Source organism: Cornus florida, unplaced genomic scaffold, assembly GCF_030987335.1.
Source record: "Cornus florida cultivar Cherokee Brave unplaced genomic scaffold, ASM3098733v1 CherokeeBrave_3.0.0_Hap2_Chr03, whole genome shotgun sequence".
NCBI classification, from domain to species: domain Eukaryota; kingdom Viridiplantae; phylum Streptophyta; class Magnoliopsida; order Cornales; family Cornaceae; genus Cornus; species Cornus florida.
Window position 1 is genome coordinate 19,015,107 of NW_026775573.1, and position 25,355 is coordinate 19,040,461.

At 34.7% G+C, this 25,355-nt stretch overlaps 2 protein-coding genes across 8 annotated transcripts; both read right to left on the reverse strand.

Annotated features, from left to right (window-relative positions):
• Positions 1 to 2,624: 2,624 nt before the first annotated feature.
• On the reverse strand, positions 2,625 to 12,540 carry LOC132299793 (putative disease resistance RPP13-like protein 1). 7 transcript variants are annotated; one of them, XR_009480181.1, is made up of 8 exons: positions 7,436 to 7,960; positions 7,257 to 7,333; positions 6,329 to 6,485; positions 6,056 to 6,224; positions 5,150 to 5,234; positions 4,316 to 4,458; positions 3,102 to 3,261; positions 2,625 to 2,991 (listed from the first exon to the last, which is right to left on the reverse strand). XR_009480181.1 is itself a non-coding variant. In XM_059796613.1 (7 exons), exon 1 carries the CDS (start codon positions 12,117 to 12,119, stop codon positions 8,115 to 8,117), a length of 4,005 nt encoding a protein of 1,334 aa, XP_059652596.1. In that variant the 5' UTR covers positions 12,120 to 12,540; the 3' UTR covers positions 2,625 to 2,991; positions 3,102 to 3,261; positions 4,316 to 4,458; positions 5,150 to 5,234; positions 6,056 to 6,224; positions 6,329 to 6,482; positions 7,991 to 8,114. The 7 variants fall into 7 exon arrangements, 5 of the variants coding, with proteins under 5 accessions (XP_059652596.1, XP_059652593.1, XP_059652594.1 ...); XR_009480180.1 differs by having other exon boundaries at positions 7,257 to 7,956; XM_059796613.1 differs by lacking the exons at positions 7,257 to 7,333; positions 7,436 to 7,960 and adding an exon at positions 7,991 to 12,540 and having other exon boundaries at positions 6,329 to 6,482.
• Positions 12,541 to 13,935: 1,395 nt separating this feature from the next.
• On the reverse strand, positions 13,936 to 23,473 carry LOC132299794 (bifunctional 3-dehydroquinate dehydratase/shikimate dehydrogenase, chloroplastic-like). The gene is made up of 11 exons (XM_059796616.1): positions 23,317 to 23,473; positions 22,996 to 23,228; positions 21,339 to 21,444; positions 19,564 to 19,782; positions 17,411 to 17,757; positions 17,063 to 17,126; positions 16,844 to 16,952; positions 16,622 to 16,753; positions 15,559 to 15,707; positions 14,377 to 14,539; positions 13,936 to 14,270 (listed from the first exon to the last, which is right to left on the reverse strand). Exons 1-11 carry the CDS (start codon positions 23,335 to 23,337, stop codon positions 14,227 to 14,229), a joined length of 1,587 nt encoding a protein of 528 aa, XP_059652599.1. The 5' UTR covers positions 23,338 to 23,473; the 3' UTR covers positions 13,936 to 14,226.
• Between the last annotated feature and the right edge of the window lie 1,882 nt (positions 23,474 to 25,355).

Consider the following 25,355-nt stretch of genomic DNA (forward strand, 5'->3'; position numbering starts at 1 on the left):
TTCAGCAGTGCCATTGATCTGATTTTTGACCTGTTTCTTGGCTTTAGTTTCGAGACATTTTTCGTTGATAAGACGATAAACGAAATTTGTTCGGAAACCAATGTTATCGGGTTTCTGGATACGAACAAGGAATCTATTGATTTTCTGGGCCTAGTTTTAACCCACAAAGGTATAAAACTACAGGATCATATAATTATTAAGATCCGTGATTTTCCTGACATTATTCAAGATAAAAAGCAGCTTCAAAGTTTCTTGGGAATCTTGAATTATGGACGCACTTTTATTAAAGGGTTATCACAAAAGGAACTTCCTTTAATAAAGAAGCTACAGAAAAATGTCGCTTTTGACTGGACTGATAGTGATACCACCATTATCAAACAAATCAAAGCTGATTTAGTTCATATCCCTGAAGTCTATTTTCCTCAAACAGGAGATAAACTTATTCTTGAAACAGATGCCTCCGAGCTCTGTTGGGGATGTGTTTTAAAAGCCATCCCAAAAGAAAAATGGTGTGACGACACTCCGTCATATCCGATGATCCGAGCCCGTAAAGCTCCAATCACCAAACTTCTTCAAAAAGAAGAGTTAATTTGTGGATACAATTCTGGGAAATTTAAACCCAATGAACATAATTACATCATTTATGAAAAAGAACTTCTGGCAATAAAATTAGCAATCAAGCGATTTCATATCTACTTAGCACCTGAAGATTTTATTATTCGTACTGATAACCAAGCAGTAAAAGATTTTTTAATCTTCGTTTCACTTTCCGATCTAAACATTGAGAAAACAAAAAAGGATTGTAAATGTTATATTTGCAATGAAGTTGGTCATTATGCTACTAATTGCCCACAAAAAGGCAAGAAAGCATCCATCAATTCTGAACCCAAGTTACGAATTACAGAACCAACTGTTGCCACGATTCATGCCTCAGGATCAAATCATACCAATTACAAACACATGCGGAATTGAAATAAGAACTGAGGTTTACACAAGGATGTTACAAGGTACTGAGGTTTACACAAGGATGTTACAAGGATGTTACAAGGTACTGATAGACAAATACAAAAAACACAGATGCCTAAACCATTCTGGGGCTTTGGTTTAAATAACATTACAAAAGGGTAAACAGTTCTGGAGAAGATAAGAACGAATCTTTTCTTTTACTGCTTGAAAAAGTGAGTGTCGGCAACTTTCACTATTGATGAATAGTTTGTCGGCAGCTTTCAGTTACTTTTGCTTTTGGAAAAAGTAGACATGACAACGTCTTCTGTCATGTGCTGGATCATTATTTGCAGTCGCGTGGAGAAGAGTGTCGGCTTAACCTTCCATTGCATTGATGATATTATGTAGTTCATATTCATCAAGTGGAGGGGTACTGGCAGGAGACTGTGCGTCGGCAATATCCCATTCAAGATTGAGTCTTTCAGTTCCGTCTTTGACACGAGAGGGGATATCAAGTGTAGTCATGCTAATGATTTCTTTTAAAAATTCTTTAGCAATTTGAATGCGATCTTCTGCATTGTCATCACCGTAATAACAAGTAACTGTGGTAACGAATAATCTGCGTCCATCACAACAGTAAAACACTGGTTCTTGATTATGATAAGAACCATTAAGAAGGCGTCGAGCAATGTCTTGTAAGTGCAAGAAACTGTGAATTTCAAAGTAATATGGAACAATGCTGTTAGCAATTTCTTTTGAATTTAGGAGACGCTGTTGCTCGTACTCATGGATTTGATCATGGCAGGGAAATTTTGGTATGAATCATGAGAGCCTAAACTCCTCAATTGGACAGATCTTGAGATTCCCAAAACTTGGTTATTTGATAACATCAATTCTGAACCCAAGTTACGAATTACAGAACCAACTGTTGCCACGATTCATGCCTCAGGATCAAATCTCGTTTTTGCAGTCTAAAACTCAAAGATGAGAATGTCATTATTCGTGTTAAACCAATGATTTATCTTCCCATATTATCCTGTCTTTGCTTATATGTCCGTGTCTGTACGACTATTACGGGTTAAAGAAATGGTTTTTTCTTTTAACTGCAAAGGAAGGTAACTATAGATAAAGTTACATCAAATGGATTATGACTCCCCTAGTCTTGGCACAGACATATAAGCAAAGACAGGATAATATGGGCTTGCAACAGAAATCAAACATATGAGAATTAACCCAATGAACAGAATTACATCATTTATGAAAAAGAACTTCTGGCAATAAAATTAGCAATCAAGCGATTTCATATCTACTTAGCACCTGAAGATTTTATTATTCGTACTGATAACCAAGCAGTAAAAGATTTTTTAATCAACAAAAAGAATTGCTTAGATGGAAGACGCTTAAAATGGTTTAATGTTATTGCTCAATATTCTTTTGCTATTGAACATATCAAAGGAACTAACAACTTTCTTACAGAATTTAGCCTCTGTTTGTAATGAAAAGTTCTCTCCACCCAAAAGAAATACAGACTTATTAGTCCTCGCCGATACCCATTGGTTATATGCTTCTCTACACCAAAATTTTTCTGATAATCCACTTACCCAGTGGAAAAGAAGTCCTCGTTTAAGTCACATGCCTAAAACATTATACTATTCATCCCATAGAACCATAAACACATACACAAGCAGTAAATAAAAGATCGTCTTTGTGAAACCAATTGTATTAAAGAATACAAGATGAATCTTCATTTGAAATTGAATGTTTACTCAAAAATGTTATCCCAAAAAATGCATTAAAAAACTGTAATCATGGCCTTCCCGTGGCCATTCTTCTACGATGTCGAAATAAAGGATTCGACTTTAGGTTCATTCATAAATGATGTCGAAATTCAGTGTACAACAGAAAAACATCTAAATAACAAAACTCATAAATTGAAATGAATTAGCCGTAATCGATAAACATCCAACCAGCTGCAAAGAGAGATCCACCAAGCATTTCCTTCTTATGTGCCTCTTGTCAGAGTTCCCCTAATTAGTGCTTTTGGCGCTGCAGTTGGAATTGAAGCAATGATCATGAGAAAGTAGAAGAACAAAGACTGTAAAGTACCAAAATTAAATCACTAGTAGATAAAAAACAGCTTGTTGGCTTCATCTTACCGGGAAAGCCAGTGAACCTTCCAAAATATACAAATGGTTGATTATTGAATATCTTTGTCCCAAAAACAACGTTGGCTCCTGACTCTAGTGCTTCTTGCAAGAGTCTGGTCCATTTTGGTGTATTGATGGCATAAAAAAATGAGTAACTACTCAAAGCACTCTGTCAAAAATTAAGACGAAAGTGGTCAATTTAATCAGTAAATAATAATTAGCAATCAATGTCACGGGTAGTCAGTGAACTTTTGGTGGCGAATTTGATGACTTAAGAATCCTGTAAAAGGTTACTCTCAGAAACTATAGTTAAACAGAACAAATTGGCAATCCACTATCCTGTCAAAAATTTCAAGAAAAAAGATTCCATAATTGCACAAGAACACATTAATACGTTCTAGCATGAACAATTAGTCATAGACATCCACTGATCTACTTGCAAAAGGAAGTATTGTTTTAGTTTTCTTATACTTCTTTTTGTTGGCAGGGAGTTGAAGGTGGGACAGAAAGAGAAAATTAGGTAAATTACACGCTCATTTGCAGCCTTGGATTTATTGGTATTTTAGGTAGTCTATTCCTAATTTTTTTTTAAAAAAATTCAACTTATTTGTATTATACAAGCAAATATCAACATTGAAATCAGATTTTTTAATAAGATGAAGAGATAACTTGTGCCCTCAGAGAGAAGTTATTTATGGTAAAGAGAATTTTAGTATCAATTTAAATGAAGGTTGAGAATGTTTTTTTTAGGATCACACGACGGGTAATGATCACTAGCAATTAGATACGCCATGGCTCAATGAAAAGAATGACGATGGAAAATGAAGTAATTTTTCTACGCCTCCAAATTTGATGTCATATTCATGTTTGCATATTGCATAGTGATTTGCCATCATAACCTCATCAATGACAGTATACTGTGCTCCAGATTACTAAGGGCATTTTTTTTTTGTTTCTGATTATGTGATTGAACGGTTCAGTGTCTTCTAAATAGTATTTGAAAGAACAAAATCATCATCAATAAAGCCATAAAATAATTTGGAAGTCATTTTCCACTGCTGATGGTACACAATTTATTGCATGATAACACAAATGGAGCAATTCGTTTTTCATGAGATGTTCAAGCATGTCATAACAAAGTGAGAAGTAACACAATCTGCAAATCCTAGCAACATTTGAATGATAACAGAATATCCAAATGGGAAAAAGAGAGGGAACCAAACCTTATATATGGGTGTCACATCAATTTTTGGTTTTATTTCTATAGATGTAGCATTCTCAAGAATCATCCCATCTTCTGGATTGAAATCATCGAATTCAGCAAGAGAAATGGCAACTCCCCCAAATTTATTGGCAAGTTCTTTAGCTTTGTGTAGCAATCAGAAGAAAACACATATCAACATATGAGTTTAGCAAGCAGAAAAGATTCAAACTATTTCTGAACATGACTTGGAAAAAACGGTATATGCTTAGTGTCAAAGAACATAGATTTTACATTAACAAAATAGATTTCATTGCTATTTATTTAGTGGTATTTTGAACAGGTTAAAAATGAACATCAATACATGATATTTCACAATGTCCTTGAAAAGTGCACTCCTTAAGAAGATCTCTTAGTTACTGCAAATGTTCTATTTTGTAATTTACTGTAGGCATAACTTTACTTCTATATCAAAATATATATTATGTCATTCCCATTTCCCTTTTCATATTTTTATCCCATCTCTCAAAAGAAGAATCACCCTAGGACCAAAACAACTCTACGAAAATGTTTATATCTGCACATGCAGAGAATACACACGTAAATATTATCAATGACTAGCAGCCAAGAAAAACAAATCAAAATGCAACCACCACGTGCACAACTTTCAAAGACTTAAAGACGGGAAAATAATGAAATACATTGTAACTGGAACGGAGAGCTTTGTACTTTCACTTTCTTTTTATGTGTTTTCATTTTCCTTCTAATATTTTTACTGAAGATAACAATTACATGAGCAAAAGATCGCACATGTCAATTCAAACTAAATTCCCAATAATAAGATTTTGAGGCTTACTTGACTTCATCATCAAGAATGTTGATGTTCAAAATAGCGAGGACGGTGTCAGCAGTAGCACCAATTCCTTGTATCTTATGTGGGCCTATTACACGAACTTATGCAAAGTATTAAATTTGGAAAGAGTCAGTACGCAAAGGTGTCTCTTCTCAAAATATCTTGATAGAAGAAAGTAAAGATGGAAGAAGAAATAACAGAAATAATCATACTCAAAGAAGAGTTGGAAACGAGAAAAAAAAAATTGGAGAAAGAGATGAATGAGGAAAAAAAAGAAAATTGGGAACAAGAAGGAAGTTGGAAACAAGAAGAAAAAAGATGAACAAAACAAAACAGGTAGCAAGTTCCAAAGATTCTCATAATAGAATACAACATAACAAAATTCTACTTAGTTCAAAACTACCTGAACTTTCATTGCAGACACAGAATCCTAGCCAAACAGAACTATAAACAATATCTTAAGCAGGAAAAAAATGTAGTTGATGCGTATTCAGTTACCCATTTTCCTTTTCCACAAGTGAAAAACATGATACTTAGGTTTACTAACTTCAGAAGGAAAGCCAAAATGCATATGCCTTAGCAGAAGGAACATGACTCTGAGAGTGGCTAAGGTCAATATAGTTAGAACAGTTGACAGGGTTACCTAGTGGCATCAACACTCAACAGTCTAGGACAAACAAAACAAATGATAACAAATAAAAAAACAATATTTTAACTGCTGTCAAATATCTTCCCTACTCCTTTTTTTTTTTCAATGCATTCATAGTTAAATTCCATAATCTAGGCACTGGACTAAACTACAAACTTCAGATCCAACAAACCTATTCCAATTAAGCAGCCACTGTATTGAGCCCGATTAAGATTTCAAATAAAGGGTGAACATATCACAAGCCAAAAGTGCTTGAGTACCTTTGATGAAATTTACTGCTTATGGACCCTCAGAATTTTATTTCTTCACGACATTGAATGATTGTACTTCTGAAAGTTGTCAAGTTGGAATGGTTTGAGCCCATCTAGCCACCAAAATATACTACATTTAACCCTTCAGCATGCTGGAAACCAATCCAAGGAAACCGATCTGCAAGCATAATATTAAAACTGTTGGGTATGTTATATATCAAGTGACATAAAAAACAAGAAAAAGGAATCATCATTAATACAGGAAAGTCCAGCCAAACTTACTAAGAATTTGAACTCATATTTAAATCCCTTTTGTTCAGTCAGTGGAAAAACCTTGTACCAGAGTCAACTCCGACATTTCTCTCTGCTTTTGTTATTACAATTTCATGTGTTACAGTCGGTTGTACCAAAAATCATGTATGAGTTCATGGGTTACCTACTGATAGAAAAGAAATTGTGACAGTAGTTAATATTGAATGAAAAAAGAAAACAGAAAACGCATCATTATACATGTATAATAATAACGGAGGATTATCTACAAGCATACAAAGTAAATGCGTCATTGAAACACGCATTGCTAAATAACTTGCAAGGGTAGTGGACGATGTGTTCAACTTTAGTTTGGTTGAATTGCTCATACTTGTCCTAAGTCAGCTAGCACCATTGAAACTTGTCTAAGCTGGATCAACCAATCTCTAATCTGTTTGGGAACCTGAGCATAACCTATTTATTAACATTACAATGCATGACTATGATCAATGTTCCAGCTGAATTTCACTTTCCTAATTTACGGCTTATATAAAGAGTTATTAGATCAGCAATGCATCATGTTCCCATCTCATATGTTTCAGGGAGCTGACTAATCCAACATCTTAGAACACAGCAGCTAGAACATAATCCATTCTATGTTCCTTAGGCCTTTCTTAATTCAAATGAAGATCCCAAAGATATTTCAATTGATTTAGATATTTGATCCAAACACGCACTCAAAGAATATTTTGGCAAAGATTGATGAATGGTAGCAGATGCTTCAACTTTAGATTGTCATAACCACGAACTGACTTTACGTAGTTAACCTGCTCCTGCATTCAATAGCTCAGTGAAACCGGGCTTGGTGTTGCTCGGAAATTAAGCTAAAGCGCAACTAGCTCAGACTAGGAAACAAGTGTGAATAAACTAAAGGAAAAGAAAAGCTTGAGCAAACAAGTACCTGATCGATTTGTAACAAAACTTGGACATATACTAACACAACAACTTGCCACCAATTGTTAGTTTGAGTTATATGTCCTGCCACCACCAAAAGGAGAGATGTAGGGTTTAAGTCCCAATCGGAACATGGGTGTGTCTCTTACTAAATTATTAACACCTAAAAAACTTAATGGAGAATACCTTCGAAAAAGCCAATTACATTTCCACCAAATATCAGCAAAATAATGTTGTCAGTCAATACTCCCAACCAAGATGTCAAGATCACAAAGCATCTATCAGTAAAAAGATAATGGACATGATACAAAGATATATAGGGACTTAATCTCTATTTTATTTTATTCTATCTTTCGATAGTTTTGTTAAACGATACATTAATTTAATGTGTCCTATAACATGATTTATGAAGGATGATATTTTGCTATAGTGTATACTTAAAAGCATTTGCCAAGTACCAAGATACAACTGTGTAATGTGACCCACTGATAATGAAGCTAGACAATTATCTAACAGCAGCCAAAAAGAAAAAGTGAATAAGGCATGTAACTCGTAAGACAATTCGATTCACTGGGCTTTCCTCCAGTTAGAACGGCAGTTTCAGCTGGTTTCACAGGATACACCCGGAGGTAAGCAAAAGAAAAGCTCAATAACATAGAAAAAAATGATATATATATATATATATATATATATATATATATATGTATATGTATATATTTCTAAACACACACAGGAACCAACCTTTATCTTCCCTGCAGCAGTAAGTGTCCTCCTTGTCACCCTCCAACCAGGGCATTCACTTTCTCTTTAGAGCCCTCCCTAATCTCTGGTCCATTATTTACATAATGAATCTACACAATCAGTGTCACTCTAAGTTTATGATGTGTTCTTCACGATTGAGACTAATGTGGGGGATTCGGGAAATCTTCAGCCAATCTTCCCCTTTCTCCCATTGGCAACTTGTTTTCAGCAATGGACATTCGGATATATTCAGGAAAGAGAGTGAGTTGGGCAGCCCCTCTTCTGGTAAGGACTGGAGCTTAGGGCAGTACAAGATGGATAGACTTGTAAGAGAGGTGAGGTGTTGAAGCCCCTTGTGGTTCAGTGATTTCAGATTTCGAAGGAAGCTGATGTCAAGAGAGGTAAGAGTGGTGGGAAATAGCCACTCCTCCGGAAATGACTCCAACTCTTCTTCTTCTCCTTGTTCTTCAGGTTTACCACTGATAAAGAATACTCCAAGAGATGGGAGTGTCTGCAAACCCCACCCCATCCGACCCTTCATGAGTTTCTCGCAATTAAAGATGGCAAGTTGACGGAGGTTGGATGGCAAACCTCCATCTGGAAATGAATCAACTTCTGGACAGCTCCATATAGTCAATTCTTGAAGAGAAGGGAGGAGGGTGTGCATTCTTTGCGGCAGTGACTTCAGATTATTACAACTTCCGATGCTAAAAGTGGTCAGGTTTGAAGCGGGAAATCCGCCATCTCCATGGGGAAAAGATACAATTTTAGGACAATCCTCTACTTTAAGCTTCACCAGATTTTGAAGCTCTTTGTTGTTGGGGATTGAAAGCATTTCAAAATTTTTACACCCTAATATCTCGAGAGAATTAAGCTTCGGGAAGAAGCCTAATGACAATGATTTGAGAAGATCACAGCCACTAAATCTCAAAACTTCAATGGATGAGTGATAATTATGCTCCATCCCCTTGGACAGGGGAAACTTTAATAAACTCCTACAGTTAAGGACATCAAGTGTTTTCAATGTAGCAGGTAAACCACCAATGGGTAAAGATACCTGAAGAGATGAAAAATAAGATCCCTGTGGTAGTGGCAGGGAATGCAGAGCATCACATTCTTTAATCTTCAGAGTCTTGAGCAGTGGTGGTAATCCCATGTCTGAAAAGGACTTCAGGCGTGGGCAATGGTTCATCACCAAGCTTTCGAGATTTATCAATCTGCATAACTCTGATGGCAGTTGCTTCAACTTTGGCATCCATGAAATCTCCAATTTCTGAAGAGAACACAGGTCTTGCAATTCCGTCGGCAACTCTGTCAAGTCTGACAATTTTGAAGCCGTCAATTCCTGAAGAGAAGGCAGGTGTTGCAACAGCTGCCCAACTTGACTTGACAGAAGTCGTTGGCATCCAGAAATCTCAAGTTTCCTTAAACATGGGAAGTGGTTCGGTAATTCACCGGTCAGCTTGGGACAATCGACAAAAGAAAGTTCTGAAAGGCAAGGGAACTCTTCAACCCCTAATGCATGCCATTTTTCCCACTCTGGCATTTCTTTAAAGCTGAGTGTCTCTAGAGATTGAAATGGCTTGATCGAAAAAGAATCCCCATAGAACTCCCGACCCACTTTTGTTATTGCTTTCATCCCTTCAATCCTTAGATATTTTAGAGAGTGTAGTTGCCCAATTGATGGCAAAGAACTACAATATGCACACCTTACAAGTTTTAAGGACACCATCTTATGTAACGAATAAGATCTCTCTAACCAATCCGGAAATCTTGTGCCCCCATACTTAATGATGCGGAGATCCTTCACCCCTGCATGAGGCTCTAGCTTGTCAAGTACGTCTCTTTCTTTTTGTGAATCATTTGTATCGCCACCCCATTCCAACTCTAATCCTTCAAGGTCCTCCTTTCCTTTCAGATTGGCCTCTGATGCATCCAGACCACTAGTTACATTCTGAAGCCCAGAAATGAGAAGCTTCCCCCGAAGATGATATAGTTCCTTCAACCCATTAATCCTTGACCCACTATTCTTGCCAACTACAAAATATGTCAGATGTTGGAGATTTTTCAGTCTGCTCATTTGGATCGGCATTTCAGTTAATGCAGTTCCACTTACACCAAGATAGCGCAAGTTAATTAGTTTTCCAATATTCACAGGTAACTCAATGAGATCTTCACAATATGACAAATCTAATGTCTGTAAATTAAACAAGGTTGTTATTGAATCAGGTAACTGTCTGATTTTTGTCATAGAGAGATCCAAATAACGTAAAAGTATCAAATTTTCGATAGATTCAGGCAATTTAGAAATCCAATATCTAGACAAAGATAGTACCCTTAAGCATCTCAGGCTTGGCAACATATCATGTAGTACCTTATTGCCCAAACAAAAAAAACATCCACGTACTGGAAATGATATGAAAGTTCGTAAACACTTAACCTCTTTAACAACCTTGAATTTCTCAAATGCATCATATCTGCACTGAATATATGAGAAATGACGGACTTTTTCAGAGATATGATCAAGTGGTTTGTCATATTCTAGCCTGAAACAGAAATCTCCAGATATATGTTGAGCTAAGTCATGGATCAGGTCATGCATTAGAAATTCAAAATCATTGTCATGACTTAATCTTTGAAAGAAAGACCTTGATAATAGTTCACGGAAGTAGAAGTTACCTTCATTTTCTACTAATTTGTTGTTTTTGGGTTGCTGCACAAGATCTTCGGCTATCCATAACCGGACTAACTTTTCCTTTTCAAATTTGTAATCTTTAGGAAACTTTGAACAACATGCAAAGCATCGCTTTAAATGTGAAGGGAGATAAAGATAGCTCAATCGTAGAGCCGGAGAGATGTCGCTCTCTAAATCCCATATCTCGCTTTTTAATATATTTTTCCAGTCCTCAATATCTAGTTTAGAACGCAAGAGCCCTCCAAGTGATTTTACCGCTAAAGGCAAGCCTTTGCACTTCTCCACAATTTGTTTTCCAATGGTCTCTAGGTCTGAATTAGCAATATGATCTCTGTTCCTAAATGCATGCTTTGCAAATAATGACCAACAATCTTCAAACGACAATTGCTTCAAGTGATAACTAGGAAAGGTGCCCATTGCTGATGCGACCTCGTCAATGCGTGTTGTTACGATAATTCTACTTTCATGTGCTCCAGCACTGAAAGGTCTTTTTAAGCAGTCCCAGTCATTGTAATTGTGATTCCAAACATCGTCTAACACAATTAGAAATTTCTTCCGTGCGAGGCTTTCTTTCAACTTGATTTGAAGTTGATCAAGATTGTTGATAGTATTGTTTGATGTGGTGACATCGTCAAAAATTTTCTTTGTTATCATGTAACTATCAAATGCATCAGAAACGCAAACCCATGCTTTCATTTGAAACTTCTCATTTACTTCAGCATCATTGTATATGAGTTGAGCTAGGGTTGTCTTGCCCATCCCGCCCATTCCTACAATGGGAATCACATGAATCTGATTCGCAGTTGCATTGTCAGAGAACAACAATTTCATAATCTTCTCTTTGTCGGTATTCCTCCCATAGACCTCATATTCATATACCAGAGAAGTTGTTTCTTGTCTTTGCCACTGTTTTCTTCCAACATTCTCTCTCAAATTAAGAGAATTTTTTTGCTGGACAAACCACTCCAACTTAATGATAACCCCTTTCAATTTGGACTCAATCTCTTCATCAGACAAATAAGGAGAAGTCGAGACTGGGTGAGTAATGCGTAAGAGAGATTGCTTGATTGGACCAAAAAATCGGCTGATACCAACCTGAGGTGTGCTGACTTGGGCTTGGGACTGATCACGATCAGCTTCCAACTTGTTCCTCAACGCCTTAGTAGCGATCTCCTCCAGCAAGTCCTCAGCTTGGTAGACAACATGCTGGAGCTCGTCGAGCCAATCTTTGACGTGCTTGTTGGTAATTTGCTTGTCCTCCGCATCATCCAGCACTGCTTGAAGCACCAGCAAGGTTCTCCTCAGCTTCTCTATGAGTCCATCATCAAGCCTCTGTTTGGAAAAGAAGCTTATGAACTCCCGAGAAGCCAAACGATCAAACAACACTTGAAGGGAAGCCGAGAGAAAAGCTCCACCCACCAAAGCTTCAGCCATCTTTTCAACTGCAAATAGAGAGAGACAGAGAGTAGCTGAGAAAAGCCTCTTATATCGAGATAGATAGATAGAGATAGAAATTGGGAAGAATTCAATCTTCAAATTTCTGTTGAAGAAGGACCAAGTAAGGATGTAAATGGTATCCACACAGCTAACATTACCCCAGTAAAGCTAGTAAATTGAAGAAAAGTCTAATATGGCTGCTGCAATAGGAATGGTGGAACCCAACAATTGATGGAACTTACTTGCCAATAATGATGATTATAGACTTTAGCACTAAAGAGTAAGACTGGGTATACCACACAAAATTTTCTTAAGGAGGGAGGACAAAAGCATGTGCCAAGGACCATGGCTCTTTCAAAAGCAGTTAATGCATCAAGTAGTGATGTATCACCAACAATGTCTTGAAAGTATTTCTTGTAATTACTTGATGAAACCAAATGCGTGTATCCTATGTCTCAAAGCAGCAGAAAACCCACAATCATCTCTTCCACCAGTGCCCGTACTCCACTCTCATTCGGAATTCATTGCAAGCCAAATGTGGCTTTTATACTAATCCCAATTCATGGATGATTTTCTTCTCTGGGCTTCGTCAAATTGGAAACAAAAACAAACCCAATTCTCATTGCAATTCGTTCCAATTTCATTACTCATTCAAAATTGGGTTCTGCTTAGCTTTGTGCTCAGTCATTATTGGTTCCAAAAGCATAAAAGAAAATCCATGACAGTGTAAATTCATACGAGTATGTCACCGGTTAATTGATTTCTTCTTAATTGAAGTTAAATAGAAATTTCCACCAATTAAAAGCACAATTTTGAATTCAACAATACTAATTTATTTCACTTCATTCCAATCTTGCCACAAGGTTTCAGTATCAAGACCTACGTACCTTCACACCAGAGAGTAGAATAATCCACCTTCTTCAGGTCAGGAAAGGACGCATATTGGCGAAAGAGAGTAGAATAATCGAAATGCCAACAATCCAGCCTCGGATCATGCATACAAATGGCCATCTCTTTATGGAACTCACACAGAGTCCAGAAATGGAGGTTTTGGACTCTTTACACACAGTATTTTATACGAAGTAAGTGAGAGTAGCATAGGCGTCAACCTTTTTTTTAAAAAATATATAAATAAACAAATAAAGGGTGCTTAGGGAACAAAGACCACTGAAAGTGTTTTGGTTCTTGGGCACACGAAGGTAATGCAAAAGCCACTAGATTATGCCCTTACCGTCCCTTGCACCTAAATATGGTCTATTTTCTTGCATTCCAATCTCGCCACAAAGTTTCAGTAACTTGATAACAGAATCATCTTTCAAAACTGAACCCGACCCTACTTTTCCTTCTTTTTATTTTTTTTTTATTTTTTAGCGAACATATAATCAAATTATGAGAAAATGCCACTCTATTTTATCTTTCACTAAATAAAACTAATTTTAAAGCGTCATCTTCATCTTTTGAATTCGGAAATGTCAAATGAGTAGACTATGAGAGAATTCGGAGATGCCAAATGAGTGGAATGTGAGGGGTTGTGGACCTTACTGTAACACCCCACCCCAAACATCCCTCTTATTAAGAATATTTCAAATTCCGAGAATGTATCTCTGTCTAACTTTAAATTCTCAAAAATGTTGTTCTCTCGGTGGTTCGAAGGTCACAAATCCACCTTCAATTATATAGTTCAGTTAAAATCCTGTGTGTGTGGCTGAATATGGACCATTAAAAGTTGGATGAGTGTTGACAAAAGATCTACTGCATAGATTATTGCAGCTATGAGGCTTGGAATCAACTTCTGATACATGCAATTAAAATGTTGTATCAAAGTGAAGAATCTCATTGCACATGCCAAAAATATTATCCCAACATTTTGCAGCTGGCTACACAAATATGTTACCATGGTTCCTTCCTGCAGCCATGCTCTAATATTCCAAATATGATTTGAACAAAGGATTCACCTTCAGTTTCATTCATAAATGAAGTAGGAAATGATTATACAACAGAAAAACTCGAAAACTAAACAACAAAACTAATAGACCGAAATGAATTATAGCTGTAATCGGTAAGTATCCATCCAGCTGTAAGCGGAGATAAAGAAAGCAGCTACTTATGTGTTTTTCGCGAGAGTTTCCCTAATCAGTGCTTTTGGTGCTGCAGTAGAAAGAAGAAGCAAAATGAGAAAGTGGAAGAGCAACAACTACGGAAGTGCCAAAATTAAAGAACTTGCAGATTAGACAGCTTCTTGGCTTCATCTTACCGGGCAAGCCAGTGAACCTTTCAAACTGTACAAATGCTTGATTGATGAACATCTCTGTCCCAAACACAACTTTGGCTCCTGATTCTTGCGCTTCTTGCAAGAGTCTGGTCCATTTTGGTGTGTAGATGGCATCAAAAACTAAGGAGTAATAACTCAAAGCTTTCTGCAAAAAAGTAAGACGAGAGTGGTTAACTTCATCAATAAGTGATAACTAGCAGTCAATGTCATATGTAATCAGTAAATTTGACAGCGAATTATATGAGTTAAACATCATTAAAAAGGTTAATCTATCCACCATTATGGTTGAAAAAAAACAAAGTAACATTGACCGAAACAAAATTCGTGACACAACTTCACATATATCATGAATAGTCACAGATATTCAATAGGGTTTTTGTTGGCAGTGAATGGAAGGTGGGACAGGACTCAGAAGAAGAATAATAGGTATGACATCCTCATTTGCAGACTCAATTTATTGGCATTGGAGTTAGTTTATTCAAAATTTAGTTTAGAAAACTCAAATGATTTGTATTATACAGGTACGTATTAAGATTGAACTGAGATTTCTCAAGTATATTATGCCCTCAGAGAAGTTTTTGATGGTAAGAGTAGAAAATTTTAGCATCAATTTAAATGAAGGTTGAGGATGTAGTTTCTAGGATTCCGTGATGGATGATTGCAGCAAACAATTTGATATTTCAAGGATCAATACAAAGAATGATATAAAATGAAGCATGCCTCCAAATTGATTGTGTGTTCATTGATGACACAGTTACTGTGCTCCAGAATATTAAAAGCACTTTTCTGTTACCTAGTGAGTTGGAAGGTCCAATGTCTTCTACATAGTGTTTGAAAGAAAAAAATCATCATCAATTAAGACATAAAACAAATTTGGATACCATGTCCACAGTTAATGATACGACATCTATTTTAGGATTAAGTGGATGGAAGATTTCTTTTTCTTTTCGGCTAATATCATTCACGATAATGGCTTCCATTTCCTACAATGGTCCACACCAAGAGGAATTCAAAAAGTACCACGTACAAAACATAAATGGAGCAATTTGTTTTTCATTAGATGTTGAAGTATGTCATAACAAATTGAAAAGTAACACAATCTGCAAATCCTAGCAGCATTCAACGATAACAAGTATCTAAACGGGAAAAAGAGAGGAACCAAACCTTAGATAAGGGTGTCAAATCAGTTTTTGGTTTCATTCCTACAGATGTAGTATTAGCAAGAATCATCCCCTCTTCTGGATGGAAATCTTCTAATTCAGCAAGAGTAATAGCTTCTCCCCCAACTTTATTGGCAAGTTCTTTAGCTTTTTCTGGCAGCCAGAAGAAAACACATACCATCATTTGAGTGTAGAAAGCAGAAAAGATTCAAATTATATCGGAAAATGACTTGTGAAAAAAAGCATGTGCTTGTTATTGAAGAACATAAATTTTACAGTAACAAAATAGATTGCTTCATTATATTTAGTGGTATTCTGAAGAGACTAAAAATGCACCGAGTAATACATGAAATCTCACAGCATCCTTGAAAAGTGCACTCATTTTAAACTAGGAAAGAACCAGTGCTTACGCTTTCATCTCAATTTTGTCTCAAACCCTTCTTTTTTCCCTCCATGTTTTTAAAAATTCTTTAGAACAATAATGTGTTACTACAAAATCATTTTGCTTCTCAATATATATATCATGCATTTTATTGGACATAAAGTGGGGCAAGAAAATAATCAGTCATAAGAAAGTATCTAGCGCGCCTAGATAATCGGCTTGCTATAAGAAAAACTTCTCATCATGATCAACTCAAAACTGATTGATAAATTCTATAAATTCTATAAACACTAATGAGGGAAAATGTTGGAAAACTAAGAGACATATTGTATGACAGTGATGAGTTTTGGATTTTGGATGGATGTGTTTTAACACAAAAAATTATGAAATTAGACATGAATGCATTCATGAGATGGCAAAGTAGAACCTATTGGAGATGAATTGAGAGAAATTATTAAGATGGTTTGGTCATATGCAGCTAAGATTAATAACAACGTGATTAACTGAAATTATGGCCTTGGAAAGAGCAAAGAGAAAATAGAAAAATAGGAGTCTTGTGACTGATCCAAACCCATCTAGGCTCGAGTTTCATTCACCTCACTATTATCGTACCATAATCATACAAGCCATTGAAGTATAAATCAATCTTGGAATAATAATGGCGATATAAAGTAGAGATTTGTACCATATGTGCGATTGGCAACTACGACTCTTGCACCTTTTTCCATTCCACCATAAGCAAGTGCCTTTCCAGCACCACCAGCTCCAATTACAACAAACAGTTTACCAGATAGGGGTGAAACAGATCCTTGGGAACCTGCAAAAGAACAATATTGAGTTGAGAAACCTTACATTTAAAACAAGGAGTCTAACTGGAATTGTTAATTTCACAGGGTACTTTTACAACCTCCTAGTGCTTCCTCAATAGCTCCAATAGCTCCAAGATAGTCAACATTATAACCCATCAACTTCCCATCATTTGGTCTCCTGATCATGCAACTAATAGCTCCTATTTCCTGCAATGATTTGATGAACAAATTATGTTTTTGTACATGATGCAGACACTGCATAATAGCTGATGGTAAGGGAAGACACTATATAAGCATGCAAAGATATAATGGAATACCTTGGCAATTGGATCGATCTCATCACAGCATTTAAGTCCATCTGCCTTGTGTGGAATTGTATAACTGTATCCAAAAAAAAATGTGTTATTACTTATTTCGTTTATAAAGAGAAAAATGTATTCTGGAGCAGTTAAAAAGATCTTGTGTTGCCAGGACCTAAATCAAAATGTGTATTCTTCAATGGAAAACATTGCACACAGTACACAAGCACCTGATTGGTGTTACATAAGATAAATTAAATTGAAGCGCAGTCATAGAACAATGGAAGTCACATGCATTGAAATACTTTTAACAAATGCAGGAGATAAAACATTTTTTGTTTCAAAATTCTTAAGAAGAAGTTGCACCTGTAACCCACAAAATCAGGAGACGAATAGGTGTTGAGAAAGTTTGCAACACTATCTACCAACAGAGGCAAATAAATTCCATTAAATTTGACTGACTTAAATGCTGCGTTATATAGATGAGGACTTTTGCTGTGTCCAATAGGTTTTCCAATAACACCATGTACTTTGGTATCAGCCCCTATCTGTCTGAAATTGTACAACTCCAACAAATCTTTTATGGTTGGTTGCCCTGGAGCTGATACCACTCCTTCATCAAGAGAACCAAAAGTGAGAAATCCACCAAATTTGGCACAAAGTATCCGTGATATCAAGCCCCTTTCACCCATGACAATTCCTATTGTTGGTACCTGCATTGCCAATTGAAGTGATTAGCAAATCTAGAACTTTTAAGAATATAATGATATGGTAACTATCAAGAAAGGTTGCGATCACCTGAAAAAGTAATGACATATAGGAATAACAAACTTCTGATAACACTTGAATGATTAAATCTGATGAAAATGAATGACCGCGGAAAATATTCTAATGCTTTTAGAATGAAAATTTTGCCACTAAAAAACTATGAACTAAGTACTAATAGGTTTTCTTTAAAGCAAATTTTCACGTTGTTGCTATGCTGCCAAAGTATATAAATCATGAATGAAAGAGCTGTGAAGCCGAAACTGACGATTGACTGTTTTTTTAAGTTGATTGAAAACTCCAGTGGTTTGATATAACATTTGACAAAGACATTCATCTTTTCTTTACATCAACTCAATCAAATTCCCTTAAATGGATAACCACCTTTATACCCTGACGCTTAATTGGAATCAAATTAATTTCTTAGTTTCTTCCTCAGTTTAAGCTTGCCATTTTAATTTTTCAAATCTGCTTAGCATTTTCATTTTTGATAATTTATCTGCTTATCATTATTCACCGCAATTTGAGATGCAATTACAATATTTGTGGGATTTTTAGATGCAACTTTCACAACCACTTCAATTTCTAAATTTTTTTTGCATCACTTTCAAAGTTTGATGTCTCTTCAGTTCTTATCAGATTGAGACCTTTTTCTAAAAAATGGTTCTGTGAATTTCAAAAGTCTTTCAGATTCAGAAATAGAACATGAAATAAATGTTGAAGCCATACTAAAAGAAAGATCCTTTAATATGTTCAAGAACGCACATGGTTCTTGGATCTAGGAAGCCTGTTTCATAATAGGTGATCTGGAATAAGCTTTTCCACTTTTTAAGAACTTCATAAATTATACAAACACACCCCTTCAATGTCTCCATGATCTTTTGTTCACCTATAAAAATTTTAAACATCAATATCTCCAAAACTTGTGAATCTAATGCCTTTGCCCTCATTACTTACTGCAACAGTCTATGACTACAATGATCTTTCTGAGTATTCCCTGTTCAAATACAGATATGGACTAGTATCCACTTTTTTCATTGTGAATAATTTTTTAACAAGGACATACCTTTTTTATGTGTCTCTATACATATTGTCTATCTCATTATCTTTATATTTTGGAAATTTCATTTTAGGCACCACATCCCATCACTGTGTTCTTTTCTGGTGCCAATGCTTGAAATAAATGACCATGTGAATAACATCATAACACAGAGCCGTTCTAATAAAACCAAAACACGTGCTTAGCAACTAAGAACTACTAGCATACCAAATTCTGCTAGTTTCTAGATAAAAAATTATGAGATATAAACTGGCTTGAAAAAAACTCAAAAACTAATCTACAAAAACAACAAAAAATACTAATTTTCTTAAGCCTAATTAATCTTTTGACGTCTGCTATATAGAAACACATTCTCTCACCAAAAATATTAGTTTGCCCCTGGAGATATCCGTTGATGATAAGGAGAAAAACAAATTACTTAATCAGATATTTTACAAGGTCATCAAGGGAGAAATCAAAAGTAAAAATGCCTTAAATTGTTAATACACGTTTCCTTTCCAGTTTATGCTTAAAATATTCAGTTCTACTTGTGTAAATTTTGAAGTTATTAAGTACATATATGTAAATAGAGCCCATGCAGCATTGCTTTCTATCCTGTACTAATGTAACAGTAGCACATTCATATACATAATCAAAAAGCATTAACTTAAACCTACAGCTCATTAAGAAATACCATGGTCTGTTTATTACTTACTTGAGAATGCACAAGTACTTGAAAAATACGTGCTGAATCGGTGATGTCTAAGGCAGTTGTTGCAATCTTCACTATGTCAGCTCCTGTAGCCTGTATTCTTGCAACAAGATTGCCAATTTCCTCGATGGATGGAGTATTTTGATAGTTGTGAGAAGAAACAATGATTTTGACCTTTTCAGGCTTCTTGCCTTTAATGGAATTGTAGAATTCATCAGCCACCTTTAAGAGATAAAATAGTTGAAGTGTTAGTTAATTAAAATGGGAAGACAAGAAATTCAGATATTCATCACAGAGAAAGTAGCAACTGTAGCATAAATCTTGCTTATCTCCACTTTGATTGCACCTGTTCAACTCAACATTCGATTATTGTATATTGTCAAGTTACTACTTGCTAGATATTTAAGAGTTACAAGACACATTTCAACTTTTCAGTGATTGACAAGGTGCTTTATAAGTAATTTTAGATAAAATACCATTCATCATATTTGTTTGTATTTACATAGCACAGAGAAGAGCAGTGTCGGCGCTGCTTCTTTTTCAGATTGAAAACTAGAAAGGATCAGATTCTAATTACGTTAGCAATTGAAGGAGCCTATACAATTATTTACATTTGTTGATCTGTATTACATGCTGGTTTTATATTCTCTGTTCATATTTACATTTGTTGATCTGTATTACATGCTGGTTTTATATTCTCTGTTCACAAAGGTGCAGGATGTATAGCACTTAAAGTATGTTCCTATCTTCATTTAACCCCTAGCCACCCAGTGTAGCTCCCAACCCCTCTCCCCTCCCTTGGCTGCCCAATATCTGTCAAAGTGTGCAACTCCGGGGTACAAATCAGCTTTTATGTGTTAAAGATAAAGATGAATATCAGTGCCAAAAGGATTTGTAACAGAAGAAAAACTAAATGAATTAGATGTTATGATATGATGAATGCCATCAAGAGGCTTTATTATACATTTTAAAACCCAAAGTGCTTTGAAATTAGATTGGACATATGGCTCGGTGCATTAATCCTGTAGAAGGGGGCCATATAGATGGTCTAATCCTGGAAAGGTTGTGATAGAGAATTTGCTAACTGAAAGTGACACGGTCTGGCAGAACTCATTGCAGGTCTGGAAACTCGAGAGAAATTTGGTGGAGTCCATAACTCTTGAAATTCAGAGGAATGAAGCAAATGGTGACGAGAGGCACCTGGTATAGTTGATAATTCATTTTGTTTTCACTTAGAAATTTAGTTATCTAGTGAATTCAACCAGCTCCTATTAACTGCCAGTTACACAAATTTAGATAATTCATTAAATTTCTTGAATAGAAGAATCCATGCTCTTAGATCATTGAACAAGAAGCATAGATTACTACTATTATTTTTCCAGTTCATTTTTTTTCCTTTTTCCTGCAAGAAATGAATCAAGTCTCCCAACATTTAAGATCTCTATCCCTCTATTTGTACTATCCACCATCTGAAGATGAAATGGAAATTTTGTGGCTAAGTGGTCTGGTGAACTCCACCATCTAGAATACTAGAATGTAACAATATTAGTCTATTCATTATCATCTGTCTTCTTCAATGGCATATCTAGTTGGGGCTTCGAGTATGTTTTGAATTTTAGTTACCCGAGTCCAATTTGTACCATTTGTTGAGTGTGAAACTTTGAATTATATTAATAAGAAAAATTGATGCACCATGTATCATATAGATTGTAATTAACTAAAAGGTGTGTTGGTGTTCAAGACACAAAAATTTGAAACTTTATTAAGAAGAAATCAACCTTAAGTTCCACATCAATATAATCAGCACCCAATTCCATGGCTAGCCGCAGTGCAGTCTGTCGACTGGTTTCGTCCCCATCATACTGACCACCTTCCCATGTTGGTCTGAAGATAAGTACATGATGTAAGAAAGATTGCTAAACAAAATGGTAAATTAAGTGCAGAAGAACACATCATCTCAATTGACATAAAATGGAGGAGAAACCTATAATGAGTCTGATTATAAGAAAAGTGATAACATCTATGATATTATTTTCAATAATATTATCTAAAATGCATAACAGATATTGAGAAAGTACAAATATCAATCAAAATTAACAAATAATTAAGATAAGGGACACTTTACTACAAATAAGGGCTTGATGCGTTGTTAGAACCTCACAGATGCATAAAGTATTTGGTGATATAGTAGCTGGATTAGATTTAAAATGGAATAGCATCTTGAACAGAAGTAGTGAAACCAAAAATCAGTCAGTTGTTTATAATAACCACCAGAGCTGAATTTTATTCATTTCCAAGTAACTTTTATAGGACTTTTGAAAGGAAAAGGCAAAACACATCTTTTCACAGCATGTCATGTCAGTCTGCACAGAGTTTGCTTCAAAGTGAAAGTGAGTGAGTATATTTTCTGTGGCATAAGGAATTAAATTTGCCGATAATAATTTTTTTAATACAATAAATGGATTTAAAATGGAGAAATGTTAAACATGTATGCTGCCAAAGTTTTCTTTTTTCCTTTTGTAGACAATTACACTCTTTTTTCTGACAAAGAAATCTGGCATACTTGAATTGCAGATATTGTTTTGCAATTACCCACCCAAACAGAAAAGTTGCAGAACCTAACTATATTCAACAAGTAATTTTGTGAGTAAAAGATTCCAATATCAAAAATATTATAAAATAGATATATGTTTCAAAGGAGTCAAATTTTCTTATATAATTAATTAATCCAGCAAAGGAAACACAAGTACCCAAGAAATATCAGCAAATTCAAAAAATATAAATTTAAAATTCCAAAAACCTTCAATTACAATTGAACTCAAAGTGAAACTCTGATAATCAATTAGCTAAGCTTTTACCCGCTAGTGATGTCCCATGAAGTGTGCCAATTTATAATCAAATTCAGTTTTTATAATTTTCAGCAACAACTACCTATGCTAGATTGCCAAGAAAATACTGGAAAAGCAATTAATTTTCAAAGACACATACCATGATATTATGTTGCTCTCAAATTATATAAACTGAGAAATTCACCTTAACAAAGCCAAGAAATTGCATTAGACACAGATACCATAGACTCTTGAAAACATTCAAAATACATAAAAACCAATTCAATATTTTGAGCCTACTTGGTTCACTGAATATATATATATATATATATATATATATATATATATATATATATATATATATATAATAGTTTTCTAAGAACTATTTTATGAAAAATGAGTTAAGTAAAAAATGACAATCTTTTATAATTCTAAAAAAAAAAACTGTTTTCTGAATCAAATATTTGAGCCAAACATAACTTTTTTTCCGCAGCTCTTCCCCATTTTCTCGTCTACCAATACCAATCAAACATGAACTTCTAAATAACTCCAGAAAAGGCAACAATTTACTAAAAAAAAGAGACATTTCATTGAATTGCTATATCACCTGTACGTGACTAGAGTGGGCAAAGGACACTGTTTTACGAGAATTTCGAGATCTCGTTGAGAACTGAAGTTCTTCAAACTGTCAATTCGAACCTCAACGAGATCCGCACCGAGCTCTTTGGCCTTTCGCATCTGTATGAGCATCTGATCGACGGAGTCCGCCATCAACGGAGCGCAAATCATTGTCGAATTCTTCCGGCCTCCGTCGCCGACTTGGAGATCCGATGTAGCCAACTGTAATTCACCACATAAATAAATCAAACAACATGCATATAGACATATAGAACAGAGTTTTCATGGAAATGTAGAGATGTGATTGTACCGGAATTCCACTGAGAGTCATTTTTTTTTTTTTTTTTTGCAGGTTTTTGGAGAGTTTTGATAAGTTTTCAGGTGAGAGAAGTTCGGGGAAGTTTTTGAAAACTGATTTTGGTGGGGAGACTTGTTTGTTGGGGGTGGGTTAGGTGTATATATAGTTATATATATATATATACATACATACATACATATATAGAGAGAGAAAGTATAGAGAGAGAGAGAGAGAGAGTAGGTAGAGCTATATGCTGAGTTGGTCCGTTCAAAGGCTGGACGGTTAGCTAGTAATGTAGGCTTTTCGTAGTATTTATTTATTTATTTTTTAATTTTAATTTTAATTTTTTTTTTTAATTTTTTGGTGACAACCGTGAAAATGATATATCTGCATTTATTTATTTTTATTTTTTTCTTAAATTAAATTACTTAAATACCCCTTGTATTTGGTTATCATAAACTGAATTAAGGACAATATCATTTTAAATTTAAAGTGGATTGCATTATTAGTTAGGTAGATTTTTTGAATTGATTGCGTGGTTTAAGAACTTCTTCCCAATTTATTTTCCTTTTAAGTAAACCACTGTCATTTTCAGTAAAATTGTCAAATTTATTCATGGTTTGAAACAATCCTTTTTATTTTGAAGACAAACTATATAAATTATAGATAAATTTATTAATAATAATAATAATAAATAATACACACCAAATTTTTTATATTACAGTCCTAGTTTTTTAAAATATATATATATATATATATATATATATATATATATGTGGGACAGATGCTAATTACTGAACTTTTCTTGAATTAAGATTGGATTTTTAATGAGTAATATTATTATCCAAAAATTTTAATTATATTTATACTACGTTCGGTTGTATGAAATTTGTGTCTTAATATTAGAATCCAAGGCGCCAATTCTAAGACATGAAATTTGAGTCTTAAAAATGGAATCAGATCTTAAGGCACCAATTCTAAGACAACATAACATTACGTTAGTAATTGTATAAAGTAATTTGAGAATATTTTAGTTCTAATAATAACCTCCTTGAATTTGCAACCGAATATTTTTTTTTCTCTAATCCAATTTTATATAATTTAAGTTAGGAACTATGAATTTTACTTAAAACTTTGGAATTGATTATTTATAAATAAACAAAGTGGGAATGCTATAAAATTTTGAATATTCATATAACATTTTCCCAAAATTTCATCCCTTTTACAATTCGGGTTTTATCATGAAATTACGTATTTGATACTAACGTTTGATTGCTGCTATGACATGTAATCTTATCGATAAGTGATTCACTCTAGTGTGTTGTTTGAAATATGGTGGATTAGAACTATAAAATAATGAATTACTAATTTTCTACTCATAATAATAATAATAATAATAATAATAATACAATATAAACTAACAATCCAAACATGCCTAAACTATGTTTAGAGGAAAATCAAAATAAAATAACTGATAAGTAGTTTAAAAGTCAGATGCACCAGATTATTTTATGAAAATGGAGATTACATCATTAAATATGATGTTTCCTTGAACTCTGTATTATTATTTAATGAAATAATAACTCTTATAATTCAAATATATTAATACTTAAAAAAAAAAAACATTAATTGTAAGTGAAAATATAAATTTTAGATTGTACATATAAGCAAATTTTTTAAATAAATAGTTATGAAAGAATATATATTTATATAGTAAGGATGGCAATGGGGGCGGGTTTGGGCGGGTGTACCCTCCCCTGCCCTCACAACCGTTTAAAAACTCTATCTTCACCTTCGCCCAGAAGCCGTAAAAATGGGGGTACGTACTTTCCACCCCATCCCCGTAACCGTTATCTCGCAGATACCCGCTCCACCCCGTTTAAGATCATAATTTAATTATTGTTGAAATAGATTTGCTCATTTTTTTTTTTTTTTTTTTTTTTTTTTTCATCTTCAATTCTTTACCATTGCAAAATTTTTTTTAATCAAATTCATTTTTTAGTACTTAAGTAATTTGTCTATCTAAACGGGGCGGGGCGGAGCAGGCTGAC